General features: G+C 43.1%; 1 protein-coding gene across 3 annotated transcripts; it reads left to right on the plus strand.

The window, feature by feature from the left end:
- Positions 1-1,148: 1,148 nt before the first annotated feature.
- Positions 1,149-16,840, plus strand: LOC107395831 (metal transporter CNNM3). 3 transcript variants are annotated; one of them, XM_070552215.1, is made up of 12 exons: positions 1,149-1,933; positions 2,007-2,341; positions 3,441-3,617; positions 4,488-4,645; positions 6,563-6,706; positions 6,784-6,942; positions 7,381-7,550; positions 8,143-8,239; positions 12,554-12,684; positions 13,165-13,291; positions 13,487-13,531; positions 16,559-16,840. In XM_070552215.1, exons 1-12 carry the CDS (start codon positions 1,250-1,252, stop codon positions 16,606-16,608), a joined length of 2,277 nt encoding a protein of 758 aa, XP_070408316.1. In that variant the 5' UTR covers positions 1,149-1,249; the 3' UTR covers positions 16,609-16,840. The 3 variants fall into 3 exon arrangements, with proteins under 3 accessions (XP_070408316.1, XP_070408317.1, XP_070408318.1); XM_070552216.1 differs by having other exon boundaries at positions 6,787-6,942; XM_070552217.1 differs by lacking the exon at positions 13,487-13,531.
- The last annotated feature ends 857 nt before the right edge of the window (positions 16,841-17,697 follow it).

The following is a 17,697-nucleotide window of genomic DNA, read 5'->3' on the forward strand; positions in this document are numbered from 1 at the left end:
AGGGGTTAAAATGATAAATGACCCGCACTTGTATAGCGCCCCTCAGAGTAAGGACTCCAAAGCGCTTTACACTACAGTGTAAAGCGCTTTGGAGTCCTTACAGGTTCCCTGCAACTGAACCTGGATTCAGGTTCAGTTGCAGGGACAGGATGACTGGTTGCAATCAAGGGAACAATGAATGAGGCCAAGTACAGGAATATCCTGGACGAGAATCTTCTCCAGAGTGCTCAGGGACCTCAAATTGGGGTTAGGTTTACCTTCCAACCTGACAATGGCCCTGAGCACACAGCTAAAATAACAAAGGAATGGCATCACGACAACTTTGTGTGGCTGTTCTTGAATGGCCAAGTCAATATGGGGTGTGTGTACATTAATGAGGAATTAAATGAATTTAATTGATTTTAGCAAATGCCTGCAAAATAACAAAGAGTGGAAAATTGACGGGGGTCTGAATACTTTCTGTACCCACGGTATATGTGGGCCCAATAATGAAGAAATTATTTGGTCGAGTATATCTTCCATTCATAAATGACTTGTGCTGGATCCCATACTGCCCGCCCTTCAACTCACTCACAGATATTGTCAAAATCTGCCAGACTGTTTCATAATTTTTAAGATGTTGTCCTTCTTAACCAGTTCTAATGCTGCCAGGAATGCCTGGTAGCCATTATTTACATTTTTTAAACCAATGGCGAATTGTAAATATCCCAAGACTGGTTTATGGTGGCCTGAGGAAACAAAGAATAAAACAGGAGAATTGAAAGCGTGTGTTATTCAAGCCATGTTGCTGTCTGTTGTCAGCACTAATAGATAACTTTATTCTGTAAAGCACTAGGATGATAAAAACATGGCATACATCTAATTGAATTTGTAACTCATTAGCAATCGATTTCAGACGGACATGGAAAAGGTAAACCTATTTATGAGCTCTGAATAAACGTTAAAAGGCAAACAAAGCGCCTTCGTCAGCCACAGTCATGAGGGGCTTGTTTCGATGAATGTTAACAAAGATGGGCGTGAACTCATCGCTGCGAACTCTCACAGCCAACGGGCGGCGTGTTGAAAACAAAAACATTCAGAATCCAGCTCCAAAATGACCGCTCATCTCCCGACTCCTCCCGTCTTCAGCTTGGGTGGCTTGAGCCAAAATGTCCGCCCCCGGTGCGCAGCTTCATGAGTTCTCCAGGTGGGCGGGGCCGCCAAGCAAGAGTCACGTGACCCGCGCAGAGCAAGGCTGACTATCTCCAATATGGTGGCCAGCTTGGCAGGTCTACGGGTTCTGTGGATGATAATAGTGTTGCTCTGCGGGATTAGAGACAGCGCCTGCGGCCAAGAAGTTCCGCAGGTTGTGGGGCTGCGACTGGAGGACCCGGAAGAGCTGGTGTGCATGAAGGACCGGATTATCTCAGCGCCAGAAGGAGCCACGTTCAAGCTCCGTCTCTTTGGGGCTAACCTGAATGGAAGCTGGCCGAAAGTCGCGTTCGCTGAGGCGGCTGACGGAGCCACGGGGGCGGTCGGTGATGCCCCCGACCCGTGCGAAGACGAGTCCAGCCGTCTGGAGTCCGCCTTCCAGGTGACGAAGGACTTCATCCCGGACGAGGAGTTCAGCGGACTGCTGACTGTGGAGGTGAAGGGCAGCGGGCGCAGCCTCCACCACCTGTGTGCGCTGAGCGGGGGCAGGTGGGCTTCTGTTGGCCCGGACAGACTCCGGATCAGTCCCGAGGAGAGTCCCGGAGCAGACTACATCCCGCCGTGGGGTCTGGCCCTCCTGGTGGTGCTGCTGCTGCTGATGTGCGGAGTGTTCCGGACGGTGAACCTGAGCCTGCTGTGGCTGGACCCGGTGGAGCTTTACGTGCTCCACAGCTGCGGGTCCGAGGAGGAGAAACGAGCCGCCAAGCGCCTGGAGCCCGTCAGGAGAAGAGGGAACTTCCTGGTGAGTTTCTGAGCCCAGCAGGTCGGGAAGGCAGCTTTGTGTCCGTGTTCCCACCATTCCTGTTTCCGTCCAGACCTGTTCGCTGCTGTTCCTGTGCGCGTTGGGACACTCGGTCCTGGGGGTGCTGCTGTACAAGGCGCTGGGGTGCATCGTCTCCGCGGTCTTTACCAGCGGATTCCTCATCTTCTTCCTGGCTGAGCTGGCTCCTCACATCCTGTGCTCCGACTACGGCTTTCAGATGGCGCCCGCGCTCACCTGGCTGGCCCAGGTGTGCATGATTCTCACCTGCCCTCTGTCCTGCCCTTTGGGGCTGATCCTGGACCTGGGCCTGGGAAGGGACATCAGCACCTGTGGGATAAGGCAGAGAGCCATGGAGATGATCCGAGCCAGTGTCAACGACCCATACAGGTAAAATAACTTTGTTGGTAAACATAAGGATCTAAAATAAGGGTTTGAATCATCCGGAGAAGAACTGATCTGAGAGGCTAAAACAGGACTTGGTCTAAGTTCCTTTCAGACACCTTCAGTTTGATCTGTGACTTTGTCTGATGGCTTAAAAACTATAAGTATAATTTTTTAAATAAAAACATGCAAAAATGTTATTATTGTGATACTGCAGAAGTATCCAGACCCCTTGAACTTTGACACATTTTAGTTTAGTTTAGTTTATTTCAAACAAAGAAAATGTACATAATTTTTTAAAAAGTACCACAAACAGAAAAAATACATATCATCCCATCTGTGTTTGAAAAGGAGTAGGCTGAAGTGGAAACTTATATATCCCTACCCCTTTATACAAGTCATTTTTACTTGTTTACTTAAATCTAACACAAAACCTACATTAAAACAAACAATTTACAACCACACTTTACTGAGATTTTCTGTGATAGAAGACAACGTAGCACACAATTGTGAAGTGGAATTAAGCTGATTCAAGGTTAACCAAACAGAAACCTGAAATTGTGCACCATTCTGCGTCTAAAGAGACTTACGGTTTTAAACAGACATGCATGTTTTTGGTCTGTGGGAAGGAAACTAGGAAAACTGGAGAAAATTCATGGATGCATGTAGCAAAGCATAACTTCATGCAGAAAGGCTGCTGCTGGGATTAAACCTGCAACCTTCTTGCTCTGACACAACAGTGTTACCAACTGCAACACCATGCAGTCTCAAAGACTTTGATATAGTGGTCTTGGAAATAAAAATGAAGAGAATAAACAAAAAAAAACCAACCTTGAAGCTTGGAGTTTGAAATCTTTGTGCAAAGACTTAAGTCCTGACCTTTCCGTGGACTCAGTCCAGAGTCCAGACAACTAGTAAGTAAATTTTATTTGTATAGCACTTATCACAGACATAGAATCACAAAGTGCGTCACATAGATCAAAACAAAACAAAGTCATCAAATCATAATGATCTCAAAACAGAAATAGATTAACATCAGAAAAAATAAAGTCGTAAACTAAACACTCTAACGTTGTCTGTTGTCTTTGTGTGCTTGTGTGTGCAGTGAGTTTGTGAAGGAGGAGTTCAGCCGTGGGATGCTGCGTACAAAGACAGTGGAGGACATCCTGACTCCTCTGAAGGACTGCTTCATGCTGCAGAGCTCAGCTGTTCTCGACTTTTCCACCATGTCGGAGATCATGCAGAGCGGGTACACCCGGGTGCCCATCTACGAAGAGGAGAGGTGGGAGCAACAGCACAGGGATATGTCTTATTATTACGCTAATGTTTTTATTTGAGTTCATCGTGTTGCAACATGCAGTGCAAAAAGTCAAGTCAGAAAGAATTTGAGCAAAGGGTTTGCATGTTTGGGGATGTTAGATCGGACTTTTTTTATACCTTTTAATCAAATGAAAACCCTAATTTTTACATATTCCTATTATTCACGTTACAGTTTTACATATAAGAAAACAGTTTACTTCTAATCAGCTTCATCATTTTCTCATATTTTAGTTCTGACTGGTGAGCAGGCTGGTTTGAGATGTAAACAAACATAAGTGCTGGGATCCAAACACCAGGGGGCGCTGTAGCAGACGTTACATCTGTGTGATCAGGCTGCTTTCAGCAACTAAAAATACTTTCTGCATCATGTTAAAGATAAAGATGCAAAGCAAGAGGAGTCGTAGGCAGACACTGATTTTGGTTGTTTTCTCCATCTCCTCCACAGGAGATAACCTGCTGCTGCAAAAATAAATCAGTAAATAAGAAGAGCTTGTGATTACACTGACATTACAGATGGTTTGGCTAAAAATACATTTATGTGAGACTATAATAGATTTCATTTATTTAATTAAATTACAAAAAAATTCTACGTCCTTTTTAAAATTGATAACTAATCCCTGAAGTGGAGCCATGCTTTTAATGAATGGCATCTGATGTAAACATTACAACACCATAGTCACTAAACTAATGGAGATTATAATATACATATGTACAGCCATTTAAGTTCCCCCAAACTATTTATATCTTTGTATAGTAATGGATGATGCATCACTCCTCCAAGTGAATAAAGCCTTAAAATCAAAGCTGTTCCAACACACCTGATTTCTGGCAGGTCTAACATCGTGGAAATCCTCTACGTGAAAGATCTGGCTCTGGTGGACCCAGAGGACTGCACCCCTATGACAACCATCACCAAGTTCTACAACCACCCGCTGCACTTCGTCTTCAACGACACCAAACTGGACGCCATGCTGGAGGAGTTCAAGAAAGGTGCGCTCAAATCTGCATCAGTGGAGTGGCTGGAGAGGCTAGCATATGCACACAAAATTTACAAACTGCTGTGAGTTTGAGATGAGTCTGCAGACGTCTGCTACTCTGCCCTTTTACACTAGAGTCAGCTTGGCCTGGCCCGGGTCGACTAAGCTCAGCCCCTAATCGGTGCATTTAAGCTGGCGTTGTCCATGTGGAGCCAACCGCTTCCCTGTGGTTCTTTTCATGCTGGAATAGTCCTACACACCCACCTATGGACTGATTGGCCGGCTGAAGTGATGTCATTCACGCTTACCTACGTAGCGGGTGCCTCTGATTAACCTGGTGGCGTGCATGCAAAGTGATGTCACAATATAGGGGCTTAAGCCCTGCTTGGTGATGCCTTCTCACATGCAGTGCTCTTCCTCAAAATGAACTGCGGTCCGAGTACCACAGCGTCCTCCGTCTTTTTTAACCAACTTTTCCCACTTCTCTCAACTGACATCGCTCACACCTGCTTTTGTTTACTAACTCGCGGAACTTACGACTGACATCACAGACTTCTCCGTGGAGTTTTGCGAAGCAGAGCCCATCCATGTCCTCGCCCACTTCCATGTTCTTGAGAAGGCAATATAAACACAACCAGGCCATGCGGGGATGGGATGTTCCGCACCGGGCCGGGCCGAGCTGACCGTAGTGTGAAAGGGCCACACGAGGCTCCTGCAGTATGTTCGGGTCAGTGTTGCTAAATTATTGCAAAAGAAATGTAGCTTAAATGCTAGATAGCATAATTCATCCCCCAGCTGTTGATGTATTCCAGCTTTGTGCCGATTTGCTCACTTTCTGAGCTCATTGCTCACATTACAGTGATGACTCAAGGTCAACATAGCTTGGGGTTTTTTTCATGTGATCTCCAGCCTTCTGAAGTCCCTTCCAAGCACATCTGAGCATGTCCAAACAGCCCAGTGCTGACTCACACTTCTCTCCCTGCAGCTGACTTAGCAGAGAGGAGCTACAAAGTATTTACTGCAGCACTACGGAGACCTCACTCTGACTGCACGGTACACGCTCGTCCTAAACAGGGTTAGATCCCTCTCTGGTTCCTCTTGGAGCATAAACAGTACGTGATGTAACTGAACAGCTGATAAACCCGGCAACAACTCAGCCAAACTGGTTAAACCATGTTACTGTATTATTTAGAAGTTATAAATACTGGTTTCTTCAGTGTATCAAATCCATGAATATTGTCTGAAAACTATGTGCACAAAGTTGCACACATGTCCATAACGATCGCACTCGGGGAGGAAACGGCAACAAGACTATACCACTGACTTACAAAGTTGATGTTTTATCTCCACACATAACACAAGCCTGGAGGAGCTTCTGCTGTGTGGCGGAGTTGCTAATGCTAACAGTTAGGTTAAACGAGCCAAGATGTCCGCTGTTGTTTTCTGGACGTTGAAACAACAACAGCCTTCCATGTCGTGAGTCAAGTTGGGTGAGTCCATGAATGTTGTGACGTAGATCTGATTTTCAAATCCTAGAGTTTAATCTTCTATTTTCTATCAGAAGCTAATTCAGGAGATAGGTGTAGGAGACTATTTTCATGTTCAGTCTGCTTGAAACTCAGTGTGACTGATTATAATCAGTGATAATAATTAAGAATGTTTTTTCAGTCAACCACATATTTAAATGATGTTTCTGCCTGAGGATGGGGTTTCTTACTCGTTTCACCCATACCCCATGGTTGTGTAATTGTTTGCAGTTTATGCAGATTATTTCTTCTCCTTTCCTAGTCCATCAGCTTTCTGAGCATGTGTTGTGTTCAGAAGTTGCAGGAGATAACAAATCAAAACTACTGGATTACCGGGGGACTAGTAAGGGTCAATAACACTGAAGCCCAGTCTCTGTAAGGTGGAACCTCTGTGTTCCTCTCAGGTAACTCCCACATGGCCATCGTTCAGAAGGTGAACAACGAGGGGGAAGGGGATCCTTTCTACGAGGTGCTGGGTCTGGTCACCTTAGAGGACGTCATCGAGGAGATCATCAAGTCAGAGATCCTGGACGAGTCTGACGGTTACCGTGAGTGTCACTGCTCAGATCTGTCGTAGCAGCTCACACGTTTGTCAAATTCTGAGTCTCGTCTCCTGCTTTTCCAGTAGACAGGAAGCTGAAACATCCCGTCACTCCTCTCGAGATCCCTCTTGAACCTCGCAGCAGCCACGAGGAATTTTCTCTTTTCAAACCTCCAGAGGGAGAACCAAAGATCCACACATCACCACAGCTGCTGCTGGCCACGCACCGCTTTCTCTCCAGAGGTTTGTTTCTGGAGCTGTTCCTGCAGGATGAATCAGTTTCCTGAGTTACACACACCAGGACGTTAATGAAAGTTAGACGCATCATGTGTTTGCCACAAAACGAAGAGGAAAACTCAAGTTTAGTCATGAAATCTGTTAACACTCATGTTTTAAATACAGTCAACATAAGTAGATGGTTTATAGATTTCAAACTTCTAAATGATTTAATCTGAAAAATGAGTAAACTAGCAGGTTTTATTGCCAACTTCCTTCCAGACCTCTTGTAGGAATACACACCAACACTCTACCATACCATACCATACCAATTTTATATGGTGCATTAAAAACAGTGTGGGAGCAGTGAGACAATGGATGGAGAACAAAAGGGGCCCCAGGACAGGTCCCAATCAGTCTTCCTGCTTCCAGCATCAGATCTGACTTTTCCTCTGTCTCCTGTAGAAGTGGAGCTCTTCAGCCCGGCTCGAGTGTCAGAGAAGGTTCTGTTCCACCTGCTCCGCCACCCCAGTGTCAACCAGGAGGTCCACTTTGATCACAACAACCGGCTCAGCTCCAGCCACTATCTGTACACCCGAAACCATCCGGTGGACTACTTCATCCTCCTGCTGCAGGTACCAGGACCCAGATGTGTTTTCATATCATCTTTTCTAGAGAAGGAAATTCAATGAATGTGTCATAAAAAAATCTCAGTTGAATGCAGGGGGCGACGGTGGCACAGGAGTTAAGTGCTCGCCTCGCAATCGGAAGGTCGCAGGTTCGAGACCCGCTCAGTCTGTCGCTGTCGTTGTGTCCTTGGGCAAGACACTTAACCCACGTTGCCTGCTGGTGGTGGTCGGAGGGACCGGTGGCGCCAGTGCTCGGCAGCCTCGCCTCTGTCAGTGCGCCCCAGGGCAGCTGTGGCTACACTGTAGCTCATCCCCACCAGTGTGTGAATGTGTGTGTGAATGGGTGAATGACTGATTGTGTTGTAAAGCGCCTTGGGGGGTTCCAGGACTCTAGAAGGCGCTATATCAAATACAGGCCATTTACCATTTACCATTTAGGAAGACGGGATGGGTTATTTTGGATCAGCTCAGGTCTTTAGATCAAATTATTTAAGTAACAAATACATTAAATGAAAAACATAGTTTTCTTTTACTGTCTCAAGGAGAAAATCTTGAAAAGCTTTTGGTTTTAAAGTAATTGAGTTGTTCTTTTAAACAGGGTCGTGTGGAGGTGGAAATCGGTAAAGAAGGGCTGAAATTTGAGAATGGAGCATTCACGTACTACGGCGTGTCTGCTCTCACGTTACCATCATCAGGTGAGGTCACCAGGGAGGGGGCATTAGAAGAAACGGTTGTCTCAAATAAGGATGCTCCGATCCAATTGCGTGATTTTAAAGGGATTAGGATCGGGAGAAAAAATAATCACACTTAACCTTTTAAAACAACTAACGTGACATTTTTTAATTCATCCTGATATAGATATTATCAAATGGAATAATGTTGTGAAATTCCTTTTAGAGACTTAATAAAATAATGAGAAAGCAGTACATGATTCAATCAAAAGGGTTTAATTTCAATATTGCAATATCGAAATGAGGAAACAGTCACAGAGGCTCTTCCCAAAGCAGCCTCAGGAGTGAGTCCTGCTCAGCAGAGTTCCCCACACTCTATATATATCCCCCTAGAACCCCCCTCACCCAAAGGGAGAGAACAAAGGGCGGCCCTAGTGTTATCTGTTATCTGAGTCCTTACTCTGAGAGGCGCTATACAAGTGCGGGTCATTTGTCATTTATCATAATATCTGTCCTGTCAGAACCAGATCAGTTCCTGCAGTGAACCCTACTCCCTGGTTTAATGACAGCCTTCGCAGCCTGAAGCGCCAACGCAGAAAAATTGAGCGTTTGTGGAAGAAAACCCATCTCCACGTCCATCTGCTGCACCTAAAGGATCTTCTGACATCCTTTAACTCTGCAGTCAGAGACGCAAGGGTTTCTTATTTCTCCAACCTGGTGTCCCAGAGCAAAGGGAACCCCAAGGTGCTGTTTAACACCATCAGCAGCATCGTCTCTCCTGCCTCTCCTACAGCCTCCATCCACTCTGTTGCAGACTGTGAGAACTTTCTGTCTTTCTTTGTGGACAAAGTCAATAAGGTTAGATCTAGCATCTCTCCTTCAGCCTTATCTCTGCCTCTCCCGACTCCAACCAGGCCCATCATCCTAGATAGCTTTGCTCCTGTTTCTTTGCCTTAGTTAACCAAGCTAGTTAACTCTATGAAGACCTCTGCATGCCCCCTCGACATCTTACCCTCATCTTTGTTTAAAAGTGCTTTTCAGTCCATCGGTCCCAGCGTGCTCTCTATAATTAATTCTTCTCTGGTCTCTGGTCAGGTCCCTGCTTAATTTAAGAACGCTGTAATCCACCTGCTTCTTAAAAAACCGAGTCTCGACCGCTCTCTCCATAGCAGCTTCAGACCCGTCTCTAAACTTCTGTTCATCTCCAAGATCTTGGAAAAGGTTGTGGCTAAACAACTCACAGCTGCTCTTGATGAACATAACATCTATGATAGCTTCCAGTTAGGTTTTCGTAGAGCTCATTCTACTGAAACAGCTCTTCTTAGGGTCTCCAATGACCTTCTGACTCAGTGATGCAGGGGACTGTTCTGTTCTGGTCCTGCTGGACCTGACTGCAGCTTTTGACACTGTTGGGCTGGGCATCGTTTGATTTTGAACGATTCTGATTCCAATTCCTCGTTTCGATTCCAGTTCCTATTGATTTCCGATTCAGATTCTTTCAAGACATGACACGTTTTACATGAGCCAGCTAACCACAGGTCCTACTTGATGAAATAATCTTAACTTCTACATGAATTTTAATTCTATGAACGATAACATCACCTTCATTAGACAAAAAACATGTTTTGGAGAAAAAAAGAAAAAGACTTGCAGCACAATCAGTGTGTTTGTTTCTGACCACAACCTAAGTGTGGAAGAAGCCTCTGGGATGAGAGGCTAAATGTCTCCAACATATCCAGAAACGTCCAGCTGTTTTCAGCTAAAACTCTCAGGATGATCATGTCCAGGATGACTGAGAACTACACCTCCATGCTGCAGCAGCATTCAGTCAGAACAGAAAGTGAAACTTAAATGTAGCTGCTGTTAGTAACAACCTAACAGATTTTAAACATTAAAACTCAACAGAAATAGTTCAAAAAGGAAATTATAATGTTCGCAACTTTGTATGCAATTTATTATTATTATTATTATTATTATTATTATTATTATTATAATTATTTATTGTGGCAGAAGCTGAGAAAGCTTCTCTAGCATGATGACTTTAATTATTCTACAGGTTATTGTTCAGCCTTCTGACGCTCACACACACACGAGTGTTGGTGAGCGGCTGCGTCTGACTGCTGATGCTCCATGTGTGTTTTTATTTCTGCAGTGAGACAAACTCACCTCACATTGTCCAGAGTTTGTTCTTTAAAGCTTCTATTAAATCCACCATGTTGACGTATTTTAACAAGTGTCCTCTACGCTGCAGGAGTTGAAGTTTACATTACGGAGTAAAAGTTTGGCAGACGCGTTTGTTTATATCTGGGTGCGGGGAGGGGGGACTCGATGCTGCACACAGACAGCTGGTGTGATCAGCTCTGAAAAGCATTGATCACAAATTGCAGATCATGTTTATTTTTCATGGAGATTGGCCGTGGATTCCTCTTCCGGTAGACATACTAGGGATCAAAACTAGGAATCGAAATAAAAAACTTTGAACAATTCCAGGAATAAAGAACAGTTGGAACCGGTTCTAATCAATACTTGATGCCCAACCCTACTGTTGACCATCACCTGCTACTGGAGAGGCTGAGAGACTGGGTTGGCCTATCAGGAACTGCTCTGGAGTGGTTCTCCTCTTATTTTTCTGAGCGCTCCTTCTCTGTGGCCTTCTCCAAGTTTAGGTCCTCCACCACCTCTCTTACCCATGGTGTCCCACAAGGTTCTGTGCTGGGGCCTCTGCTCTTCCTCCTCTATCTGCTTCCTCTTCAGCACATCCTGAGCTCCTTCAAAGGAATCTCCTACCATCTTTATGCAGATGACATCCAACTGTACATCTCCTTTAAGCCCCATGAGATGTCTAAGCTTCAGCTGTTACACACCTGCTTGGACTCTATTAAAACCTGGATGGCTGGGAGCTTTCTTCAGCTGAATGAAGATAAGACTGAGATCCTCATCTGTGCCCCAGACAAGCTGGTTCCCAAAGTCAGAGACTCTCTTGGTCAGCTTGGTTCTCACACCAAACCTTCTGTCAGGAATCTTGGCGTGACCTTTGACCCAGCTCTCACCCTGGATTCTCATGTCAGTTCTCTTGTTCGCTCTTCCTTCTTCCATCTCAGGAACATTGCTAAGCTGAGTCCCATTCTGTCCCGCTCTGAACTTGAGACAGTTCTCCACACCTTCATCTCCTCACGCTTAGACTACTGCAACTCTCTTTTCACGTGTCTGAGCAGAACCTCCCTGAACCGTCTACAGGTGGTTCAGAATGCCTGTGCTCGGCTTCTGACCAAGTCCTCCAAACACACCCACATCACCCCGCTTCTCCTCCAGCTTCACTGGCTGCCAGTCAACTTCAGGGTTCATTTCAAGATCCTGGTTCTGGTCTATAGGGCCTTACATGGACAAGCACCATCTTACATTGGTGGTCTTCTTAGTCCCTACACCCCCAGCAGGTCCCTGAGGTCCAGTGACCAAAGCCTACTGGTTGTGCAGCACCAGGCTAAAGACCAAAGGTGACAGATCATTTGCTGCTGTGGCCCCCAGACTCTGGAACCCTCTTCCCCTGAGCCTGAGATCAGAGGACTCAGTGGTCTCCTTTAAAAAGCAGCTGAAAACTCATTTGTTCAAGCTGGCTTTTGTGTGACCTTCTTCACCACTCTCTCTTTATTCTGCCCTCCCCACCTATTCCACCTTCCTCAGGATCCACTGATTTCCCTTTTTCCTATTCACTCTCTCTCCCTTTCTTCACATTTTTAAATCAAAATTGTCTATTTTTGCTCATTTTAAATATATTTTCAATCATTTTCTAAATTAGTTTTTATATTTTACATTTTTTATTTTTGTAAAGCGTTTCATGATTTTTATCTTGAGAGGTGCTATAGAAAAGATCTTTTCTTCTTCTTGATCTGAGAGCGAAGAGAAGCTGGGTTTTAGAGGTCATGAGGTCAGGACGTGTGCTGAAGCAAACTTAACTATGTAGAAATGAGAAAAACCCTGTTATTCTGGTCAAAAGCAAAACAACATTGATGAGATCCAATCATATGCTCACTGAATCAGAAACATTTTCAAATAGCTTGTGCAAAAGATAAAAAACTAAAAAAAAAACGTAGGAAAAGACTAAGAAAAAACTTTTGAGTTTCCATTAAATCAAATATCTGGAGTTTTTCTCAGAGGGCATGTTTAAAAGATGTTTTTAGCTTTTTATGAATTTCTTTTTTTTGTGAATCCTGATTTTCAGTGGCTGATTGTTTCAACACTGCAGACATGCTGATTTGTGTGTGTGTGTGTGTGTGTGTGTGTGTGTGTGTGTGTGTGCATGTGTGTGCGTGTGTGTGTGTGTGCGTGTGTGTGGTGCAGTGCATCAGTCTCCAGTGGCGACCCAGCGCCACTCTCCCAGGGATCCGTTTGAGTCTGCAGACGCCTCCAGCTCCTCCAGCTACTGTCCCGACTATACGGTCCGAGCTCTCACTGACCTGCAGCTCATACGGGTGTGTATGCAGCATGCACCAGTGTTTGTTCTCACACTGACGGCATTACGTCATCTTCACAACTATGTGCAGTTCCAGAATGAACCAGCAGGTGTCAGTCATCACATGAGCAGGGTGGACTAGACTTCAAAACATTTCAACAACAATCTAGAGCAAAAGCAAAAGAAGTTCCGACTAAAACCAAGATGGTAGCTCAAACTGATGGTAGCCTGAGATTTGTATTTCAGATCAACTTTGTTCCTCCTCCTTCTCCAGATATGATTATGATATGTAAATAAAAGATCCGTATGTGTGCAGACCCTTTTTATATATTTTCTAAACAGGAGCACTTCTCCGGGCCTCTGGAGGTATTTTGGGCTCTTCTTTGGACCTCATTTTCAGGCTTTATAGCAGAGTAGGACATAATATACACAAAGCCAGTAACACAAGTAATTATGACATTTGTGTGTGTGTGTGTGTGTGTGTGTGTGTGTGTTGCAGGTGACGCGTCTGCAGTATCTGAATGCTCTGATGGCGTCTCGTTCCGGACAGAGTCCAGACCCACCGGAGATCAAAGTCCTGCCCAACAGTCAGACAAAGCTGCTCAATGAGAGAAACACTGCACAAGGTAGCTTAGCTCAAAGTGTTGTCTGACCTGCAGCCTCTGCTGCTTCGACAACCTCAGAACATTCTTGTGTTTCTGATGCCTTCGTAGAGTGTTTAGGACTGTGCTTTTCTGTTTCCTTCAACTGAACTAAAAATGTTTTCTCTCTCTCTTTCTTTTTCCTCCTTGTGTGCCTCCTCTTGTCTCTGGCCCACCCAGAGTTTCCTGTAAACTTTTCATTCTTTGACACCATTGAGAACTACTGTTAGTTTTTGTTGTCGTCATTGTTGTTTGTTTGTTTGTTAAATTTTTGCATGAGGTAAATCAAATTAACATACAGCTCACTCACTCAGATAACATCATGCTTCAGAGCTGTTTCTCTTCCCAGTGATACTCCTAATATGCTTTATTTTGTGCCCATAAATGTGTCAGTATGTGTGTGTGTGTGTGCGTGTGTGAGAGAAAGCAAAATGTGTGGGGTTTTTTTTCTACTTTGATTTTGTTTCCCTTAAACCATTCCCTGTTGAATTCCGTAGCTACAGCAGAAAACCCATTCCTTTCCCTTCACAAACCAGTGACTGCAACACACACAGCACAGAAAAGGTTATTTATCAACAAAGGCCACAGGCAGTGATGAACTGGTTTCTCTGGTTTCATATTGGAGGTTCTCAGGTAGTGAAGGACACTTGTCAATGTGACAGTTAAGATATTTTAAGTCTGTGGAAAAACTAATAAGCTTTTGTTATCTAGTGAACAACTTCAGTTTGAAGAAACAAGGATTAGTTCTGACCAGACTGACAAGCTAATGGCTAGTTAGTTAGCCCGTTGCCTTACACAGTTTTTAGAGAGATACTAAAAAGTAGTGCAGCAAAGGCAGCAGTAGCTCAGGAGGTAGAGCAGGTTGTCCAGTAATTGGGACGTTGTAAGATCGATTCCAGCTCCCACCAGAGAATGCTGCTGTAGTGTCCTTGGGCAGGACGCTTAACCCACTCTGCTTGCTGATGGTGACCAGAGGGACCGGTGGAGCAAGTGTTCGGCAGTTATGCTTCCGTCAGTGCGCCTCACGGCAGCTGTGTCTACAGCTTAGCCCATCTCCACCAGCGTGTGAATGGGTGATAGACTGATTGTATTGTGAAGCGCGTTGGGGGGGGGGGGGGGGGTAGATCCCTATGAAGGTGCTCTACAAATAGAGGCCATTTACCATTACATTTGGTCTAGTTCAGCACCCTGAACCCTTTCTGGTGTAGCCATCACAGATAATCAGGGTTTTAAGTACCTCATGTTTAATGCGTCTTTTTAAGGTCTTTAAAGTGCTTGTTTTGAATTCTGCAGATTTATAATATTTCTGCTAGAGCGTCCTTGTTAGATAGATAGATAGATAGATAGATAGATGGATGGATAGATGATAGATGGATGATAGATAGATGGATAGATAGATAATCTTTATTGACAGACTCTTAGGTCCAGATAAAATATATATAAAACAACAGATCAATGAAACAAAATAGATAAAAATATATAAAATGAAAAATATAAAATGATGGCTGGATAAAAATGTATTGAATGAAGTTCCCATGAATGGTTGGGATTTTGTGTTCTTGGCCCGGCTCAGACTAGCTATAAGCTTTCTAATCTGGTCAGAGCCGATCTCCATTTCTTCAAACTGAGGTCATTCAAATAGCCGTCTACAACAAGTAAGATATGATTCCACAGTAAACCAACTTTCAAATAGTTGAACTGGCCCTTTTAAATTAAAGAATATGTTTCAGATGAGTTTATTCTGCTACGTGTTCACTAATGGAGCTGCTGTGGAAGTCCTGCAAACCTTTTTTACTTTAGAGTTTCACAAAAATCAGATGTTGCACAAAACAGAACTTCAGCATTTTTACTCCAGTCAGTTTGAGCACCAAATCCTATTTACTGATTAAAAGTTATATTTATGTAAATACTGTTTCCAGCTTCTAAATGTTCTGTCCATTTCCCTCCAGGCTTTAGGAGGTTTTTAAGAAATTTCAGTGATTGTTCACCTTGGTGAACAAACATCAAAAACAAAAATAAAAACAAACATCTAAAGTAAAATGAAGACTTTTGGACATACAGCCTGAAGGAAAGCATTCATTTTACCCCACAGTTTAAGTCTCAGTACTAAAAACACCAGCGTTTTGTAGCCTTTCTTAACATTGTTCTCCTTAAGTATAAACATATAATATTAAAAATGATTTAGGTTTATTTATGGATCAATAGCTCTGTGAAATGCTCTGCAGGTAGTCCTACTGTTGGGTACCTGATGAACCCACCTTTATACTAAAGCACCTTTCCTGTAGGTTAATTAGTGCAATCCTGACGAGCCGACAATCAACTGGACTGCACCAAAAAAGCTGAGAACTGAAAACACTTTATTCAAGGAACCAAACTGTCGACAGAATCCTGACGACCACCACAGCCAGACGCAGAACCGTTCGAGGACGGCAGAAATGTGTAAAAAATTAGATAGAAACCTGAAAATAATACAAAAATCAATATATTTGTAATATTGCAAATGCTAAAAGTACTCCAACCGGTTGATAGATTTTTTTCCGCACTAATGTTTTGTGGCCACTGACACTGTGTGATTGACTTTCTTTAACTCGAGCACTTTATCTGATCAGCAGTTTTCATGCAAATCCTTTTGGAGCCATAATTACTGACAACAGCTTTTGAGGAAATATTCTGTAATTAAAGATTCTGAATTGGGAGAGCTTGATGTTTTTGTTCCTCAAACATTTTACTCCCTAAACTAAAAGTAGTCCGTATTGTGACAGCTCTAAACCCATAAGCACAGTTAACTGATATCTGCAGCAGACAAATACTTCATATAGTTTTATTAAAAACTTAGAAATCAGCCAGAATCAGATGCTGATGTGTTTATGTTTTAAATAAGTTGAGAAGCAAGGTCATTTAGCTTTTTTTTAAACCAACATTTTATTTTCATGTCGAGCAGGAAACCACATTTAAGGCACTAAACTCCAATATGTTGGTCCAGTGGACCATCTCATCACAGCTGTGAGCTGGAAAACCACAGAAAAGATGGAACAGAGAGTGATGATATGTTGGCGAAAAGATTCATTTCTTTTCAGCTTTGTTACTTTTTACTAACAGGACGTTAAATCAGGAGGGATTACTTTTCTGTTTCTCTTTTTTCATCACTGGTGGAATGTATGTGCGTGCAGGTTTGTGTGTGTTTGTGTGTGTAGGTGTGTTTGCCTTGGCCCTCACTCACCCAAGCTCTCCTCTCATTGGTCGGGTTCACAGGTGGCAGCAGAGCCCAGGAGAGCTCCACAGAAGAAGAGGCTCATGGGTAGCACAGGTCCTCGTTTCAAAAACACAAAATGGTTAAATCCACACAGATTATTTAAAATTCCCTTCCTAGTTTTTGCTGATAAATAATCTGTGGCTGGAGTGTAGTTTTTGGACGATACTGGAGTGAATTTTTGACTTTATTTTGTTAGATTTACTGCTCACACTTCCTTTCTCCATCCTCATTCCTTCATGTCCAGCGGTTATGTTTATGTTTGTGTACATATGTTTATAGAAATAGAGATGGAGGAGAGAAGGTGTGAACCTCCTGGAAAAAATGTGGTCACATCATCATCTTAAGAAGAGCAGACATATTCAGTCTTACGTATCTGATAACATACAGATCAATCAGGGCAGTTCACATTTGATTAAAAAGGGTAGAAAAGTAGGTGAACCCTTAATTAAAGACATTAAATAGCTTCAGCTCCATATTAAATTTTATTAGTGAATTATTTAGATTTTCTACTGAATCACTAATAAATAAACTCTTAATATTTATCCGTCCAGTGACTTCACCTATAACAACCTTTTAATAATAATCTTAATCCTGCAAACATGATGCTGCCTACGTTTAATTTAGCATGTAGCAAAACCCCTGCTTAGAGAAGCTATACATGGTTTCTTTAAATAAACATGATCAACGCCTGGAATATTTATTTATTTTTATGACCGTATTTGTCCGTATCGGTAACAAAATCACTTAAATAAAAATGCTGCTTTTCTGGATGCTTGAACATTAACGACTCATCAAAATATAGAGAAAGAACATTCTCAAAATCTCTAGATTTTCCCATAGCTCTTTCCCAATAACCATTTTTTATCGTTACCATTTAAGTTATCAAAGTTTTAGGGAGTCAGATGAGTAAAAATAGTGAAAATAGTTCATTAGTTTTGTTTTTAAGGCATAAAATGAAAGTAGACCAGCCCAAAAAGGCTGTTAAAACTTAGAAATGATTCCTTCCTGTTGAGTTGAAAAAGATCCATTTTAAAAAGAAATTTTACAAAGTTTTTCTCACTAAAAACTACATTTGTTAGTAGGTGTGGGTGTAAACGCATCTCTTACTCTATACAAGTCTGTGGAGAGGTGTTTCTGA

This window comes from Nothobranchius furzeri, chromosome 6, assembly GCF_043380555.1.
Source record: "Nothobranchius furzeri strain GRZ-AD chromosome 6, NfurGRZ-RIMD1, whole genome shotgun sequence".
Lineage (NCBI taxonomy): Eukaryota > Metazoa > Chordata > Actinopteri > Cyprinodontiformes > Nothobranchiidae > Nothobranchius > Nothobranchius furzeri.

What these genes read in the sequence shown, in the direction of transcription:
- LOC107395831 (XM_070552215.1), top strand. Translation starts at nt 1,250, where the DNA reads ATGGTGGCCAGCTTGGCAGGTCTACGGGTTCTGTGGATGATAATAGTG. An exon ending in GGACGAGTCTGACGGTTACC is followed by an intron (nt 6,707 to 6,783) that starts GTGAGTGTCACT and finishes CTGCTTTTCCAG; the next exon opens with TAGACAGGAAGCTGAAACAT. An exon ending in ACTTCATCCTCCTGCTGCAG is followed by an intron (nt 7,551 to 8,142) that starts GTACCAGGACCC and finishes TCTTTTAAACAG; the next exon opens with GGTCGTGTGGAGGTGGAAAT.